Source organism: Podarcis muralis, chromosome 17 (assembly GCF_964188315.1).
Source record: "Podarcis muralis chromosome 17, rPodMur119.hap1.1, whole genome shotgun sequence".
Taxonomy (NCBI): domain Eukaryota; kingdom Metazoa; phylum Chordata; class Lepidosauria; order Squamata; family Lacertidae; genus Podarcis; species Podarcis muralis.
In genome coordinates, this window is record NC_135671.1 from 27122342 (window position 1) to 27140225 (window position 17884).

Here is a 17884-nt window from a genome sequence, read left to right on the forward strand (position 1 = left end):
AAAGGGCGAGAGAGCGAAAGAGAGAAATAGGAAAATGTATCACTGCACATGCTGCAAGAACAGGGGGCGAGTTTTAATTATTTATTTTCCCGTTGTTGACTTCGTGGTATTTCCATTATCTTATATATTGGTTTTGGAAGAGGTAGTAATAGCTGATGCAAATTAAATATATAGCGATGAGAACAAGGCTTGACTTATTTGGCAACCCAGAACTTTGTAGGAGATGAAAAAAAGGGGGGGAAATTGGCTGAGGACAAACTGAATTTGGCCTTCAGTGTAGTTGTTGTGAACCTGCGGGTGTACTTTTATACATTCTGTTCCCATCTGCAACATGCATAAAATCTAGGAGTCACTCGGGGCCAGATCATGGCTAGCCACAATGCGAAAGTTACAGGCATGGCACGCTGTGGAGGCAAGAGCCCTCGTCTGCTGTGCACAGAACCTTTCATAGGAGCCAAGGCTTACGGTGGTCTGTGCAAGTATCATGTCCCCGCTTCAGAGCCATCAGCTGGGGGGAAATGGTGCAAGCGAAAGAGTCTGGCTTCGTGAAAACAGGCCGCAAAGAGCACTGATGTTTTTATAAGATCTGCCTTGGCGTTTAGATGTGTCATACCTAAACGAAGGCTGGATGTAATGCAATATATTGGGGGACGTGCCAGAACTGGTGGCCTTGGCAGGGCCCACTTCTGGTACTAACCACTGATTTGGGTCCTTGTACAGTGGTACCTCAGGATGCAAACGGGATCTGTTCCAGAGTCACGTTCGCATCTTGAAGCAAACGCAACCCGCGACTGAGCAGGTCGCGATTCACTGCTTCCGCACATGGGCGTGATGTCATTTTGACCATCTGTGCATGCATGCGCGAGCGGCGAAACCCAGAAGTAACACGTTCCGTTACTTCCAGGTCGCCGTGGAGCACAACCTGAAAGCGCTCAACCTGAAGCGCATTCAAGAGTACAGTGATACCTCGGGTTGCAGCCACTTCAGGTTGCGTTTTTTCGGGTTGCGGACTGCCGAAACCCGGAAATACCAGAACGGGTTACTTCTGCGCAGATGCGGGTTGCAAACATGCATCCCATGCGAATCACGTTCGCAACCCGAGCGTCCATTGTAATGATCAGGGGTGGAAGAAGGTGGGTATGGACCGCCCCGGGTGTCACCACTGAGGGGGGTGACACAATGCCGGGCGGCACTCACCGCAGGGCCTGCAGTGCGCCCGAGCCACACGTCTCTCTTGGGAGTGAAGCCGTGGCTTGGGTGCGCACAGGCTCTGCATTGCTCAAACGGTCCGCCTGCTGCCTCCCCCAACCCAAGCCATAGGGCAACTGAGTGGGAGAAGGCAGGCAGACTCTGGAGGCCCTGTGGTGTGCCCTGCCCCTATGGATGGCTCACCCCGCCACTGGGTGCCCTGCCCCAGGCGCCCGAGCAGCTTCCTCCGCCACTGGTAATGATTTGCAGGGACTCACCAGCCTTGCCATCTTTATTATTCTAACCCCATCCTCGGTGGATGTCAGGAGTGGGCAGGGGCCCTCAAATTTCAGCGGCGCCCTATGCAACGCTAACAGTCAAGGGGCCCTCTCATGCTCCATTTTGCATCGTTGTTGCTGTGCAACACCCTGTGGTGTTTGCGCCCGGTGCGGCCAAACCAATCACATTACAGTGGTACCTCTGGATGCGAACGGGATCCATTCCGGAGCCCCGTTCGCATCCAGAGCAGAACGCAGCCCGTGTCTGCACGTGCTCGGGTTGCGATTCGCCGATTCTGCGCATGTGCGTGGCGTCATTTCGAGCATGTGCGCATGCGCGAGCAGCAAAACCCGGAAGTAACACCTTCCGCAACCTGAAAATGCTCAACCTAAAGCAACTTCAACCCGAGGTATGACTGTACTCTAAAACTGCCTCTGGAGTGGGGCCAGTCTTATGGAGACAGCAGCTCAGAGCTTACTGCTATTCTCTTGTAGGTAGCGTCCATTTGGTATTGGTTTGCAAAGGATCTATTTCATGATCTTTATTGCTCTTTGTGTGAATGTCACTGGCCATTTTGAATTGAACAGGACAATGCAGATATGAATGTTTGTCAAGAATATGGAGCTACCATCTTTGGGTTCTCTGCTATCGGGGACCAAGATGGCTGGGATTTGATATGTTACTGTCCTTTATTATTATTATTTTTAGGCTGCCCTGTGAATGGTCATCCTGCTCCTAACATTACCTGGTTTCATGCTGGTCAGCCCCTCAGCATGCCTCACCATGTGTTGTCGTCTGGAGAGATTATTCAGATACTGAACATCAGCCTTGATTATCAAGGAGAAATCAGCTGCATGGCTCAGAACGAGGCAGGCTTGCTCGTACAAAAAACCTCTCTGACAGTCCAAGGTAAAAACTGCACCTCTAGATTTTTGGAATTGGTGTAATGGCATAGGTAATACAGTTGTTGTTTAAACAAACACACAAACAAACAGCATACACATTTCATGTGGAAGCAGTCAGTTTCTGGGCAATAGATTATGAATTTCAGAATATTGCCAATGGAGTCAGTTAGCTCAAAGAAGAGGACACACTTCACCGGCATTCACAAATACCAAACGTTTATAAACTACGGTGTAATGTTAAGGATACCCAACCAAAGCAACTTTTGAATTACTGAAGTACCTCCACGCAGTGCCAGATTTACGTATAAGCTAAACAAGCTATAGCTTAGCGTCCCACTCTCTTGGGGGTCCCAAAAAAAATTAAAGGAAGAAAAAATCTGGATGTACATTTCCAAAATATAAGATAAAAAACAAATAAAATAAAACCTGCCTTCGACAACAGTGTTTTGTGTTGTGTAGGTTCCTATGACGTAAGTCTTGGGTCCCGCCTGCTAGCCTGCTCCCTAAAATATCCCTGGTTTGCTCCTTTCTATATATAGGGTGCCAACATTCTGCATGGACTGGTTGCAGGGCAATGTGTGCAAATGGCTTGAGATACCTATGAGGTCCATAAATGACCATATAGCATATATTCAACACAAAAACAGCGACCATTTGTTGTTGACAAAGGACAGCTGGACATAGAAAGGGCCCCATTACCTTCAGTAGCTTAGGGCCTCATCAAACCTAAATCTGGCCCTGCCTCCACAGTTATGTTCTTGGCAGAGGTGCGTTGAGTTTTCAGTCTGGAATGCCAATCACACCCAAGGGAGTTTAGCATTTTGAAATCAGTGTTTACAGTATTCCAAAATGCTCCTAAGGATTTTGGAGCTTCCCATGTTTTGAGTGCTGTTATGGAGGTAGTCTTGCAAATCACTATTGCGAGCAGAATCATGACACGAGAGGGATCTATCCTCTTGTTGACTTGTGAGTATGACAGATGCCTGCCCAGCTGCCACTCCCATCTCAGATTCTCGGCATACCATTGTTAGCAGCAACCTTTCCCATTGTCTTCCATCTTGGATCAGTGAATTATGGCGCCATTCTCCAAGCACTATATGGTACAGTTCCTCTTCATAGTTACTTGCGGTGCCAGATTTACGTATAAGCTAAACAAGCTATAGCTTAGGGCCCCACTCTTTTGGGGCTCCCCCCAAAAAATTAAAGGAAAAAAACTGGATGTACATTTCCAAGATATAAGATAAAAAACAAACAAAATAAAACCTACATACAGCAAATGAGGTCCATAAATCACCATATAGCATATATTCAACACAAAAAACAGAGACCATTTGTTGTTGGCAAAGGACAGCTGGACATAGAAAGGGCCCCATTACCTTCAGTAGCTTAGGGCCTCCTCAAACCTAAATTTGGCTCTGGTTACTTGCATCAAAAGGGTTGTAGTGGTGGAGGAAAAAGCCATTTCCAATAAATGGCAATGACTGTCAGGTTTCCCCAACCTTTTTGGACATGGGATCACATTTGGAAATCTAAGGAACTGCTGCGGGTACCACAGAACACGGGTTTCACAGAATGTGCATTAATGGACTCTGAAAATGCCTCTTTCTTGTCTGGGTGGAGGACAGAGGGTGAGTTGAGTGTGTGCACCATGTATAAACTCACCTACTCTACAAAGATAAAATTTACATTTGTTGCTGCACCTACTTCTGCCTCTGACTTTGCCCACCACTGGTATGCGGCCCTCAGGAGCTTACCCAGAAGACAACATGGCCCTCGAGGGTTAAAAAAACCTTGCCCACCCATGACCTATAACCATATAAATATATTGATGCAAAAAAAAAAGATGGGTTGAGAAGTCTGCTGCTTTTACACCTACTAATAAGCTCTATTAGATCTAACTCTGTTAGAACTTTTCACCTGGATGTTTTGCTGCTCTTGCAGATTACTGGTGGTCGGTGGATAAGATGTCGCCCTGCTCAGCCTCCTGCGGTAACAAGGGTCTGCAGTATCACCAGCTGAGATGCTTACTGGACAGAGCCCAAGTCAACATCTCCCACTGCATGGAGAAGCCCAAACCGGCTCTGCAGCCAGTTGCTTGTAACAGAAGAGATTGCCCTTCGAGGTTCGGCCTTTCCCCTGAAATGTATAATTATGTGCTACAAAGCATCACTACAAAGTCGTGATGGTTCCCTTCTCTAGCTAAGAGTGTGCTGCTGACCAAAAGGAGGGACGCGGGTGGCGCTGTGGTCTAAACCACTGAGCCCCTTGGGCTTGCTGATCGGAAGTTTGGCAGTTCGAATCCCTGTTACGGGGTGAGCTCCCATTGCTCTGTCCCAGCTCCTGCCAACCTAGCAGTTTGAAAGCACACCAGTCCAAGTAGATAAATAGGTACCACTGTGGCAGGAAGGTAAACGGCGTTTCTGTGCGCTCTGGTTTCCGTCACGGTGTCCCATTGTGCCAGAAGCAGTTTAGTCCTGCTGACCACATGACCCGGAAAGCTGCTTGTGGACAAACGCCAGTTCCCTCAGCCTGAAAGCGAGATGAGTGCTGCAACCCCATAGTCACCTTTGACTGGACTTAACCATCCAGGGGTCCTTTACCTTTTTGCTAACTAAACATTGACCCACACCATACATGGAAAGCACTGTCAATGCACTTTTAAACCACACGACTTTGCTTAATAATTCTGTGGTTTTGTTAAGAGTGTTGGGAATTGTAGCTCTGTGAGGGGGGAACTACAGTTCCCAGGATTCTTCGGCAGAAGTCACGTGCTTTAATCATGTGTTTAGTCATGTGATTTCAACATGTGCTGTGCGCATTCCCAATGCTACTGAAGTGCAGATTGCACCGCAGGATTGAAACTGCCTGGTGGTTGTGGTTGTTATTTTTTAGATTTATATACTACCTTTCATCACAAGATCTGAGGGCGGTTCTCAGGATGAAAATACAAGGTAAAAACGCAAGTAAATACTTAAAACAAAACAATAATGCCCCTCCCCCATCCCACAAACACATTTAAAAGGCTGTAGGTAGAATATTAATCAGCCTTATAAAGCAGCACACACACACACACACACACACACACACACACACACACAAAAATTGGTAGCCTGCATTAAATAAAGAGTTCCCTGCCGGCAGTCAAGTGAGGAAACTCTTGTAAAAAAAACAGAGAGAAACAAGGTCCATATGAATGCAAGAGGCAGGAGAAATATTGGGTGAATCCAGCTTTCACAGTCACATAGTTCCTTTTATGAGACGGCTTGTAAAAAGCACAGCTTAGTAAAAGAAAGCAATAATTCTCAGCACTTTCGGAGACTACTGTATTCTGTGATCTGTTTTGTTATGACCAGTGGTTTTAAATAAATAAACTGAGCCAAACTGCAGGCCACACTCCCCATGTTATTATGCAGTGTTATCTTAGACATAAAGATTCCTAGACTTGTGCTTGGGAAGAGACTAAATTTTTCAACCCATCTTTTGGAGAAAATGTAGGCTGTGTACATGCTCCCATTTATTCTGCATCCACTATGCTCCCACGTCTGGTTTGGGAAGTAACGTAAACACGTAAAATTAGCTACAAATCAATCTCTACCCTGTACAGTGACGTGCAGTCTTAGGCTAGTCCCCTAAAGGTTCTCAGTAAATTAGAGTATTAAAGCCTGGCGCCTTCTCCCCAAGGTTTGGAAAGCTTGTGCCCAGCTCAGAGCGGGAGGCGCAATGCTCAAACACGTGACGTTGGGGCACCACACACGCAACATCGGACCTCCCAATTGCCTTTGCAAGCTGGAGCATATGGCCCTAACTGTTCTCCTACAAAAAAAAGAATCACCGCACGCCACTGAAAGGCACTCCTAGCCAATAATAATAATAATAATAATAATAATAATTTTTCATGTATACCCCACCCTTCCTGGTTCAGAAAACCGGGCTCAGAGCAGCTAACAACAAATTTAAAACACTTAATTGATGCAACAAAAACCAGCTTAAAATACAGTATAAAACATGAATAACAATAAATTCAGAATTCAAAAATCAATTTAGGGGGGAAAGCCACCCAATAAACATTAGATGATCACCAGGGCTAGCTGGCTAAATTTTAGTCCTATTTGGGCCAGCGAGGAGAATAAGCTGTGGCATCCCAGAGTGGGTAATCTTCATAAAAAGGGGAAGGGGAGGGAAGGAAGGGGAATAAAAGATCAGGCTAAGTTCAAGTTGAAAGCCAGGCGGAATAGCTCTGTCTTAGAGGCCCTGCGGAAGGAAGTTAAATCCTGCAGGGCCCTGGTCTCATGAGGCTACTTGACCCTCAAGTGACAAAGATGGATCCAGGACCTGCCTCCAACCTATGCACCTGTTCGTTACGAAGGAGAGCAGCCCTGTCCAGGACAGGCAAGTGGCCAACCTCTCCTGTGCCTCTATCTCCCCAAGTGTTCCCAGAGAGAAGCTTGCTGTCCTTTTTTGCTCTTCCTCTGCCTTTTCAACTCAGATGCTGCGCTGAGCCATCCAAACTTGGCCACGTGGTTCAGCTCCCTCTTCACTAACCACAGGCTGTACAGCCAAAGTTTTTTCCTTTGCTACAGCTATTGGTTAGGGAACACGGGTGGCGCTGTGGGTTAAACCACAGAGCCTAGGACTTGCCGATCAGAAGGTTGGTGGTTCGAATCCCCGCGACGGGGTGAGCTCCCGTTGCTCGGTCGCTGCTCCTGCCAACCTAGCAGTTCGGAAGCACGTCAAAGTGCAAGTAGATGAATAGGTACCGCTCCGGCGGGAAGGTAAACGGCATTTCCATGCGCTGCTCTGGTTTGCCAGAAGCGGCTTAGTCATGCTGGCCACATGACCTGGAAGCTGTATGTCGGCTCCCTCGGCCAATAAAGCGAGATGAGCGCCACAACCCCAGAGTCGGTCACGACTGGGCCTAATGGTCAGGGGTCCCTTTACCTTTTTACAGCCATTGGTTAGCAAGAAGAGAGCTCGACCGCCAGCCTGGGTTTGGACAACAGAATGCTAAGTCAAACATTTGCTCAGCTCAGTATGGTGTGGAAGTGAAGAAAAATACGGCAGAGGAGCAAAGTGGTTGCGAGATGCTGTCTGAGAACCTGCAAGTTTGTGTGGTCCCCGCAAGCCATTCACTGTGTTGTGAGAAACCAGGCCAACGTAGACGTAGTCGAGCAAAGGTCTATCAGGGGCCGTTTCCGGTGTTTCATGACCTCAGAATCTTTTCTGACAATAGCAGGAGCAGCACAGCTGCCAATAGAAACGAAACAACAAAAGCAAAGATCTTCATGATCAGCTTGGAGTGGCCATCTTGGAAATAGCTCCCTTTTAATTACTTTTCCATAATGTCCCACACACCTCTGCTTTAGGCAAAGGATGGCCAGCTGAACCGTAAGGGACAACTGGGACCAGGAGAGTGTGTGAAATATGAAACTTGCTCATTAATATCAGCAAAATTCTGACTTGCTGGTGCGAAACACATTCTGCAGGAATGATTTATGCACATTCATTCGCCCCTCGCCTAAGCTGCAGCAGCGCCCATGCTGCTTTCCCCGACTCCCAAGAAACTGATGAAATGTGCATAAGTTGGGAAAGAGAAAGAGGTTGGAAATGCAGGGCTGAAATTTACAAGGGGCAGAAAAACCTATGGATTTGACCTTTCCAAAGAGCAACGTTACAAAGGCAGGGGAAGTGTGTTTTCTTTGTTTTGGCAGGACCCAATAGGTTTCGGGGGGGGGAGATTGGGGTGGGGGGAGTCCTGGTTAGGAGAAGAAGAATAAAAGCAAATTCACAGCTGCAGAGTTTGCATTTTTATTTAATTTAAAAGACAAGAAAGAGAAGTCCTATTCATGTTTACTTGGAAGTAAGTTCCTTGCTTCCTATACTGTATATAATTTTTTTAAAAAAAATTGCACCAATTTTCCAGCATAACAACTTCATAACATCATAGAAAATCTTTGGATATCACAGCCTAAGACTTCCCTCAACCCCTTCTAATGGTTTTCTAAATTCCTCTCTATTTTTGCATTTTATTCAATGGTCCTTGCTTCCTAGTTAGGACTGCAGCCTAAATTATATTGTCAAATCACAGCACCACCCCACAAAGGGAAAAAAAGAAACAGTTCAAGTAACATTATAATGTATACAGTGGTGCCCCGCAAGACGAAATTAATTCGTTCCGCAAGTTTTGTCGTCTAGCGAATTTTTCGTCTTGCGAATTATTATTTAGACAAAGGAAACAAAGTCGCGAGATGTTTTCGTCTTGCGAAGCAAGCCCATAGGGAAATTCGTCTTGCGAGGCAACTCGCAAATGGAAAAACCTTTCGTCTAGCGAGTTTTTTGTCTTGCGAGGCATTCGTCTTGCGAGGTACCACTGTATTCTTGGACTGCCAGTGTCATAGAATCTTAAGAATTAGCAATGCATCCTAGGCATGAAATAGAGATGGATGAATCTGTACATTTCAGTTGCTCGTTTTCACAGTCTTAAGATAAGTTTGCCAGAGATCTGTGTCACTTGACAAGTCCTGGTGAACATTCCTACCATTTAAATTCACATTTCTCCTAACATAAACTTTTTATATGCTTTTTTATACATTTGGAAGCAATTTCCCCTAATTTGTGTGTTTGTACGTTATTTTTGCAGAAATATGCATTTTTATGCCCACTTTACTCATAATATATGCACTTCTTTACATTTTTTTTTTCGGTTGGAGAACCACATCACAAAATTCGAAGAAGTGTGAGTTTTGAAAGATGGCTGAGTTTCGGTTCTCACGTTGTTTTAGGGAGGGCGAATTAAGTGGGTTCACATTGAAATGCGAACCAAACCGAAATTCTCCCCACCCCTACCTGCAACAAAAGGTTGCAGTGTGTCATCATCATCACACCTAATAGGCGTGCTCCTATTCAGGGCGCCAGCCACGTGCCTCCTGCTGGATACAGCAAACTAAGCCAGGGACGCAGGTGTCCCTGTGGTCTCAAGCACAGAGCCTAGGGCTTGTCGATCGGAGGGTCGGCAGTTTGAATCTGCACAATGGGGTGAGCTCCCGTTGCTTGGTCCCAGCTCCTACCAACCTAGCAGTTTGAAAGCATACCAGTGCAAGTAGATAAATAGGTACCACTCTGGCGGGAAGGTAAACAGTGTTGTCTAAGCTGTCTGCGGACAAACGCCGGCTCCCTTGGCCTGAAAGCGAGATGAGCACCGCAACCCCATAGTCGCCTTTGACTGGACTTAAACGTCCAGGGGTCTTTTACCTTTTACAACAAGCTATAAAGAGTGGGTGTAGAAGCTTAAATTCCTCCCAGGCCTGTTTCCACCCCCAACTGACAGCTAGCATTCAGCACCTCCTGGGCATTCTCATTCTTCGACAGGTGTTTGAAAAAGTTGCGTCTTTTTCTTTTTTTTACTTATGTCTCCCCTGTTGTTTCTTGCTGGCCCCAATTTGGTTGCGCTTCACTCAGCACCTACCACCTATGTTCACTGCTAGAGAGAGAGAGGTTTTTTGAGTTTCTCACGTCCCACTGGCCTTTCACAGAAGGAGAAGGTGAGAATCCTTGTTAGGATAAAAGCCAAGTTGACTGAAAGTGTACAGTTTCAGAAGGAAGGTAAGGCAGGTCATTTTGCTACACCCCTGTGGCTCACCCACCAGTAATTCTTCTTCCTTTCCTTGTGCTAGATGGATGGTGACGTCGTGGTCCCATTGTACACAAAGCTGTGGCGGAGGCATCCAGACCCGTCGGGTAACATGTCAAAAGCTGACAGCTGCAGGCAGCTCCATGCCCATGTCAAACGACGCATGTGCGCAACTTTCCAAGCGCCCTGTAGATACCCAGAGCTGTAACAGACAGCTGTGTGTCGAGTGGGCAACATCTGCCTGGGGGCAGGTAAGTACAGGCAGCTGCCAGTCATTGGGAGCCAGTGTGATGTAGTGGTTAAGAGCGGTAGACTCGTAATCTGGTGAACCGGGTTCGCTTCCCCACTCCTCCACATGCAGCTGCTGGGTGACCTTGGGCTAGTCACACTTCTTTGAAGTCTCTCAGCCCCACTCACCTCACAGAGTGTTTGTTGTGGGGGAGGAAGGGAAAGGAGAATGTTAGCCGCTTTGAGACTCCTTCGGGTAGTGATAAAGCAGGATATCAAATCCAAACTCTTCTTCTTGTTTGGGATTGTGAGGAGGTTAAAACAGGGGTTGAGAATGCATTTTAAAAATTGGGTTGCTGTCTCTCTACTAGATGGCCCTGTGCAAGTCGTCATCTCAGTTACCCACCTGTAAAACCACAGTGACGTGCCTCTCAAGATTGCTTCAGTGCAGGCAAAAATTAGCATTTTAACATGGACGTGTGTGTGTGTGTGTGTGTTTAAAAAGTTTGGTGTATATTAATCATAATAGCATTAAAGGAAATTGTAAGCGCATGTTGCTGTCACTCCTGGTTGACCCTAAAATGACGGCGTTAAGCCATATGTTTTAATGGATGTTGTTAAATATTAGCTGCACAGGGAAATTAAGTTTAGTAGAACCCAGTAATATCCTGATAAAATTATAATAGCCGTATGACTGCATCATCTGCAATATCCGGCCCATTACTGAGAATGATCACAGCATGGTAAGCCAATTTGAAAGAATAGCAAATAAAGTACGTCTTATGTCAGACAGGTAAAAAGGCCTTGTGGGTCAACTAGCAAAGTTTATTCTACAATTCCTGATGAACCAGATGGACTTATAATTCCCCGGTTAAAAGACATTACACATTACATTAGTGTCCATTACACAGCGCTGCCACAATTAAGGCAATGCTAGCCCATCCTGAAGAATACGGTTTGGTGGGGTGAAGAAGGATTGCAAGGTATCCTATGGCCAAATCAGACTTATCAGCTTTCATTTAGCTGATAACAACTGCATTAAAAACATGTGCATGCGTGCACACACACAAATTCTGCTTTGGTAGATTTTAGGAAATGTTCCCTCCAGCATTGATTGACTTATCATGCTGCCATTTATTTAAAAAGGATCAGATCTTTCCTTGAAAAGCTGTAAGCGAATGGTCTAATTTGTACTTTCCCTGGAATGTCAGGTAAGGTTTATGTCTAGTTCCCCCAGAGGGGTGGCTGTTAGTTTATAGCATCCCATGATGTCATATCCAAGCTCAATTATAAAAAGTTGTATGAATTCATCTGTTTCACCTGACCTTTCGGCTTTCTGATATAATATTTCTCCAACCAGAGAACAGGGAGAGGAGTTTCTCATGCATTGTGTAAACTTACAAGGCTCCATTCCCAGGCAGGCCTACAAATTGATTATTCTGATTACAATTAAGAACAGATTACTGGCCATGGATCAGTGCCATTTCACTATTGTATCACACAGTCCACTCAAGGAGACATCAGGTTCCGATTGGCCAAGCTCAGTGATTACCTTTCCCAAAGTGCCGGGAAAATAAGCAGATTACGTTGTCCCCTCTGCAAACAGACCTTTCCCTCCCTCACCCTGTCTCCTATCATTTAGTTTTGATGTAGGTGTCGTGACAGCCTCAAAGGCAGGAATTCCATGTAATCATTTCTCATAAGAATTAAGTACGTTCACTGTAACTCCAGTTTCACTCGTGTTAGTTTGCAGTGGAGATATTTGAGACTACGGATTTGAAGCCTAGGGCTGAGGAATTTGAAATGCTGTTTGGGAGGCTGGCTGTTCAGAGTAATGGGAGTCAAAAGTTCCCTTGGGTGGATTGTGTCCTCTCTGGGAAGTAGTAGCTCAATTCAGGGTTGGATTGACTCTAGAGCTTTGGGGTGTTCACAGCATAATCGATCATTCCACTTCCAGACAATATAGTCATTTAAGCAGGCAATGTCCACAGTATTTGGTGAGGAATCAAGTTGGAGGTGATATCTGGCAATGAGCAGGAGCATAAGTCAAATCAATAGTCCTAATCCTGCAACACTCAACAGAACAAACCCCATCACTCTCAGCAACGTCGCCATTCCAGTGGGAGGACAGCTAGTCAGCAGCAGACCATGTCAGACCAAAGGGTGCTGAACAATATCCACAATGGTGTTTGTCTGGAATGAACCTACAGCTCCTCCATCCAAATTCTTACCGTCTCCAGTCTCGCCAGATCCCTCCAAGAGAGCTGGGGTCAGAAATGCAATGGTATACCTACTAGATAGAGCAGTTGGTGGAGCACATTCTTCAAGAAGAATGTGGCTCAGGGATCTATTCTACCTTTACCACATCCAAGAAAGATAGATAGCTCAGAACGGTATTAGGCCTCAAGTTTTGCAGCCAACTCATAAAACACCACCGTTTTCAGATGGAGACGTTACAGCCTATTCAGAAATATCTCCCTCTTTCTATCTGACAGAAGCCAACCTGCGCATTGTGGGAATGTTCAGGGTGGCAGGAGAGGATGTATTGTTTATTAATATCCTTCCTAACTTGCACTAGCAAGTTCTTTTACTTAGCAGAGTTACATTCCCCTTTTTACATGCACAGCAGACAGCTGGTTGCAGGCTCATGTGAGCCTCTATTATACAATTCAGTCTGTCTCAGATTGAATTGTACATTCCTGGTAAGTTCCCTTGAATCCCTCTTAAAAGAATAAAGACGCCACAATCTCACTCAAAGTCAATAAAAGAAGTTTACTCACATCAGTTCACAGTTGGATTCCTGAAGGCAGACTTAGTTACAAATATGTACATGTGGATCTACCCCATATGGGGGAATGATCCCAGTGCTTCTGCTAGCTGAGAGCTAGCAGAGCAGTCCTAGCTGAAAGCTGGTCAAACGAAGAAGGAAGTCAAAAAGAGAAAGTGTGCTGCGTGACTCTTCCTTTTATTACCTGGACAGGTAAGGTCACACCCACCTTCTAACACATGCAAAGGAAGGATGTTCCAGCCAGGAGGAACAGGAAGTCTTGACTGGCTGGACCAAACATTCCCTCACATGTCTTCTCTGGCATTACAAGGAATGTTGTACTTGACAGCTTCTAGTGGATCACATCCCACACGCATTCCTATCTTTCCACCACAGCACAGGTTCCTCATGTTTGCCTACAACGGCTTTCACCTCCAATACGGAGCAATCTGGTTTGCCCTTGCCTCAGCCCAGAGAGCATTCACCTAGGTGGTGGCTGCTTCTGTGCCTATTCCCATTTCCTTACCTCGAGGACATGAAGATTGACTCTGCATCCCTGCACCAAACAACAGAAGACTTCATGTGACCTTGTTGGTCTTCTAGGATCACAACTTCATGATCAACTATGAGAAGGCCAAGAGGCTATGAAATCTGGCAATGAGCAGGAGCCTGATATATATTTCCACTGCAGAGTTCTTTTTAATTATTTTCATTTAGGCAGATCTGTAGTCATTACCCATTTTTCCACACTGAGGGGAGTTTACCTTAGATCTGTGGACAACCCTTCCGTGAAACTCTTTATGAATTCTCATTCACGACTTTTGTTACGTTTCCAGGACTTGCATTAGTTGTCTCGTGCTTCGGTTACTTGTTTTTAAGGGGTTGCCTGTAAATTATTAGTAAAACATCCGGCAAATGGGATAGAGTGACATTTGCTGTGTGGATCTCAAGCTGCAGGCCAACAAAATGGGAAAGTGAGAGGGGACTTTTCATTTGACCTAAACTCTTGAATTTATAGCACCAACCAAGGCACCTTGAAAGACTAATGTGTTTACTGTAGCATCAGTTTTCAGGGGCTCTGGCACACAAAAGTCCAAGCTACCATTAATTTCCTGGTGCAACAGGAGTCTTGTTGGTTTTGCTGAAACAGACCACCCTAGCTATGCTTCTGGAATTTAACAATAAATTATTGAATCATACATATCCCAGGCCACAGATTTGTAGCAAAAGACAGGGAGCATCTGACTCATTTGCAGTGTTCCTTTAGCAGTACTGAAAGAAATGCATGCTATATCTTTGTTCTGCTGCAGCCCGCTCAATTTATGACCCACCAAGCTGCATTCAATATACCAGCCACACCTCTTTTACAATCCTGGATGAGCAACAAATAAATATTGGTAGATTTCGATACATGATTGGTAGGCTGCATTCTTTGATAATAATAATAATAAATAGTGCATGTCTGTTCTAAGTGTCCAGTTGTCTTTGTTAACAGTGTAATGGACCATGCATTGGATCTCGACTGGCTGTACAACACAGGCAGGTTTTCTGCCGGACCAGGGATGGGATATCTGTGCCTTCCGACCAATGCAGCTCCCTTCCAAGGTAAGCCCTGCTGATATTTTGAGAAACTGACACCATGTTTGTCAATTGTGACATAGCATCATTTATTTTTTGAACTTTAAGTTTTAATCCTGTTGGGGGGAGGGATTATTTATACCCCACCCATCTGGCTGGGTTTCCCCAGCCACTCTGGGCAGCTCCCAACAGAATATTAAAAGCACGATAAAACACCAAACATTAAAAACTTTCCTAAACAGGGCTGCCTTCAGATGACTTCTAAAAGTCATGTAGTTTTTTCTCTCCTTGACATCTGATGGGAGGGTGTTCCACAGGGCGGGCGCCACCACCGAGAAGGCCCTCTGCCTGGTTCCCTGTAACCACACTTCTTGCAGGGAGGGAACCGCCAGAAGGTCCTCGGAGCTGGACCTCAGTGTCCCAGCAGAACAATGGGGGTGGAGACGCTCCTTCAGGTATACTAGGCCGAGGCCGTTTAGGGCTTTCAAGGTCAGCATCAACACTTTGAATTGTGCTCGGAAACGTACTTGAAGCCAATGCAGGTCTTTCAGGGCCGGTGTTATATGGTCTCAGCAGCCACTCCCAGTCACCTGTTTCCTGTGGAGTGCGAGCTACAACTATATACCTAACATCATCCCTTATCACAGAGGAATGCAAATGTATTCTCTCATATGGGAAGGGGTATTGCAACAGATTTTGGGACGGAATCATTTATATTTTTTAGGGAAGGCCCATCTTTCCTGCAAGATCTAGTTACCTTGGAGGAATATGGTCACTTCATTACCCATGATAATGAGGACTTATGAAGAGAGTGAAATAACTCTACTGGATTTGGTTTATAGCTCATTAAAAAAGAAACCAAGGCAAATCAGAGTCTAAGTAGCTCACCCTCTTCCCTAAGCAACAAGCCTGAAAAGGGAAATGCCAATCCAAGATGGAAGTTCAGTCCTACCCTTCCTTTCCTGAATCCCACCACCACAACCATGAGAGTGCTGGAAAGGAGAAATTCCCAACCTGCCAGCATCTCAAGAAGGAAAAGTCATCAGGTCCCTGTTTGGGAAACATTTGTCCCCCAAGCAAGGAAAGACAGGAACTGGACAGGGAGAAAGCCCATCCTGTAGGATGGGCAAAGCGGAGTTAGCATTAGTAACATAGCAAGAGCCCTGCTAGATAAGGAGTTAGCATTAGTAACATAGCAAGAGCCCTGCTAGATAAGGAGTTAGCATTAGTAACATAGCAAGAGCCCTGCTAGATAAGCCAAAGGACAATCTGGCCCAGCATCCTCTTCTCAAAATGGTCAACCAGATGCATGTGAGAAGCCCACAAGCACCCTGGTCCCTTAAACCCCACCCACTTCAATGCTTCATCTAACAATTTCACCTGTCACAAAATAAAGTCTCCCAATACTGAGAATGCCTGAAGGCAACGTTACGATTTGCAAAGTGAATAAATCTAGGACAGAGTAGTAGTTGTTGTTTAGTCGTTTAGTAGTGTCCGACTCTTCATGACCCCATGGACCAGAGCACGCCAGGCACTCCTGTCTTCCACTGCCTCCCGCAGTTTGGTCAAACTCATGCTGGTAGCTTCGAGAACACTATCCAACTATCTCGTCCTCTGTCGTCCCCTTCTCCTTGTGCCCTCCATCTTTCCCAACATCAGGGTCTTTTCCAGGGAGTTTTCTCTTCTCATGAGGTGGCCAAAGTATTGCAGTCTCAGCTTCACGATCTGTCCTTCCAGTGAGCACTCAGGGCTGATTTCCTTCAGAATGGATAGGTTTGATCTTCTTGCAGTCCATGGGACTCTCAAGAGGACAGAGTAGTTGTTGCTTTAGGGATGGATGGATTGGCTCATTAAAGGAGAAAAACATTAGCCAATCCTCTTCCTCTCTTTTCTTACTGGCAGACTATGTTTACATGTTATGATTTCATGCGGATGTAGAAAATGCCCAGGTATTGATACTGCACACACAATTCAGCTTCCGGAAAAGCTCAACTTTTCGTTTTATAAAGGGCAAGTGCCCAGCCCTTATTGTTAGAAAGAAATGCTTGAATGCATTTGGACAATCTCTGCTGGAACCCTGGAAGCCAGATCCTCGCCTTTTCCTTATAACTTGCAAAACCAGAAGCAAATATGCAAAGTCATACAGATGTTGGAATAAACTGTGCAAAATGATGGAAAGAGAACTGGGCTGTTTTGCTTGCCACTGTGGCACCATTGAATTTGGCTTACTTGTACGAAGGCAGGAGTAAGCTTGAACAAGAAATAAGCTGGCCACTTTTGAAGGTTTTTTGCTCCTGCAGTCGTTTGTGACTCCTCTTACAACTTCGTTTCGTCTTAGCAATTTGTTCAGGGCACCATTTGCATGGTTGGCTTTCCGTTAATGGTTTGTTGCAAGAAATGGGTTAGCACTCTGCTGAGTTTCAGTTCTGGACTGTTAATACTTGGCGAGTATGCAAAACTAAGAGAGCCCAATCTATTTCCTGTAAAAGCTACTCCTGCCTTGGTCCACGAGAGGCACAAGTAAGCCCTACTCAGTGACGCTACACTGGACAAGCAAAACCTAACCTTCAGGTAGGCACAATGGTACATTTTCATTGTGCAGAATTCTGCATACTGTAGTGAATCATTTCATGTGTTTGTGTGTGTGAATATGCAGAGTGTACATCCTTCTGGTTGATTTGTCAAGACAGGGGACTGACTCTGGTTTGACTCCTACTTGGCCAGACGAGGGTCAGCCTTTCCTGAAAGGCTCGTACAGGGGTTGTTTTTAAGAATATTTCTGCAGTATCTCTTCTGTTTGCCAAAAGGCCTCTGAGCACGCAGAACTGCTGGACAGATGCTTGCGGAGTGCACTGGAGGGTCAGTCTGTGGACTCTGTGCACGGCTACCTGTGGGAACTACGGCTTCCAGTCGAGACGAGTGGAATGTGTGCGTGTCCGCACCAACAAGCCCGTGCAAGAGCACTACTGCGCCTGGAGACCGAGGCCAGCTAACTGGCAGCGTTGCAACATCACTCCCTGTGAAAATAGTACGTCTTTCCAACTTAGCACTGCACTCGCTGGGGAAAGGCGCTGTCTGAAAATGCAGGTTCTGAGGACTGGTTCACATGTCGTCCTCTGCAGGTGGTCATAGCTGGTTGTGCATGAATTTCACTACACTGCTGATTCCCCAGATTTCTAATCAGATTATATATGATAATGTTCTCATCCCTACCCGGCAGAACATCATGAAAGACTAGCTTCCAGAACAGTTGCATGTAAACCACAATTACATTACAGTGTTACCTCGGGTTAAGTACTTAATTCGTTCCGG

The 17884-nt window shown here is 45.7% G+C and overlaps 1 protein-coding gene across 5 annotated transcripts in view; it reads left to right on the forward strand.

Annotated features, from left to right (window-relative positions):
• ADAMTSL1 (ADAMTS like 1) overlaps window positions 1-17884 on the forward strand; it is a 718478-nt gene that overhangs the window by 460011 nt on the left and 240583 nt on the right. For all 5 annotated transcript variants that reach the window (XR_013391089.1, XM_028711677.2, XM_028711679.2 and 2 more), the window contains 5 exons: window positions 2176-2376; window positions 4314-4494; window positions 10043-10250; window positions 14490-14599; window positions 17380-17600. Coding sequence is in view for 4 of the 5 variants with exons in the window: in XM_028711677.2 (XP_028567510.2) it covers window positions 2176-2376; window positions 4314-4494; window positions 10043-10250; window positions 14490-14599; window positions 17380-17600 (921 nt within the window). In the remaining variant the exon portion in view is untranslated. The remainder of the gene's footprint in view (window positions 1-2175; window positions 2377-4313; window positions 4495-10042; window positions 10251-14489; window positions 14600-17379; window positions 17601-17884) is intronic.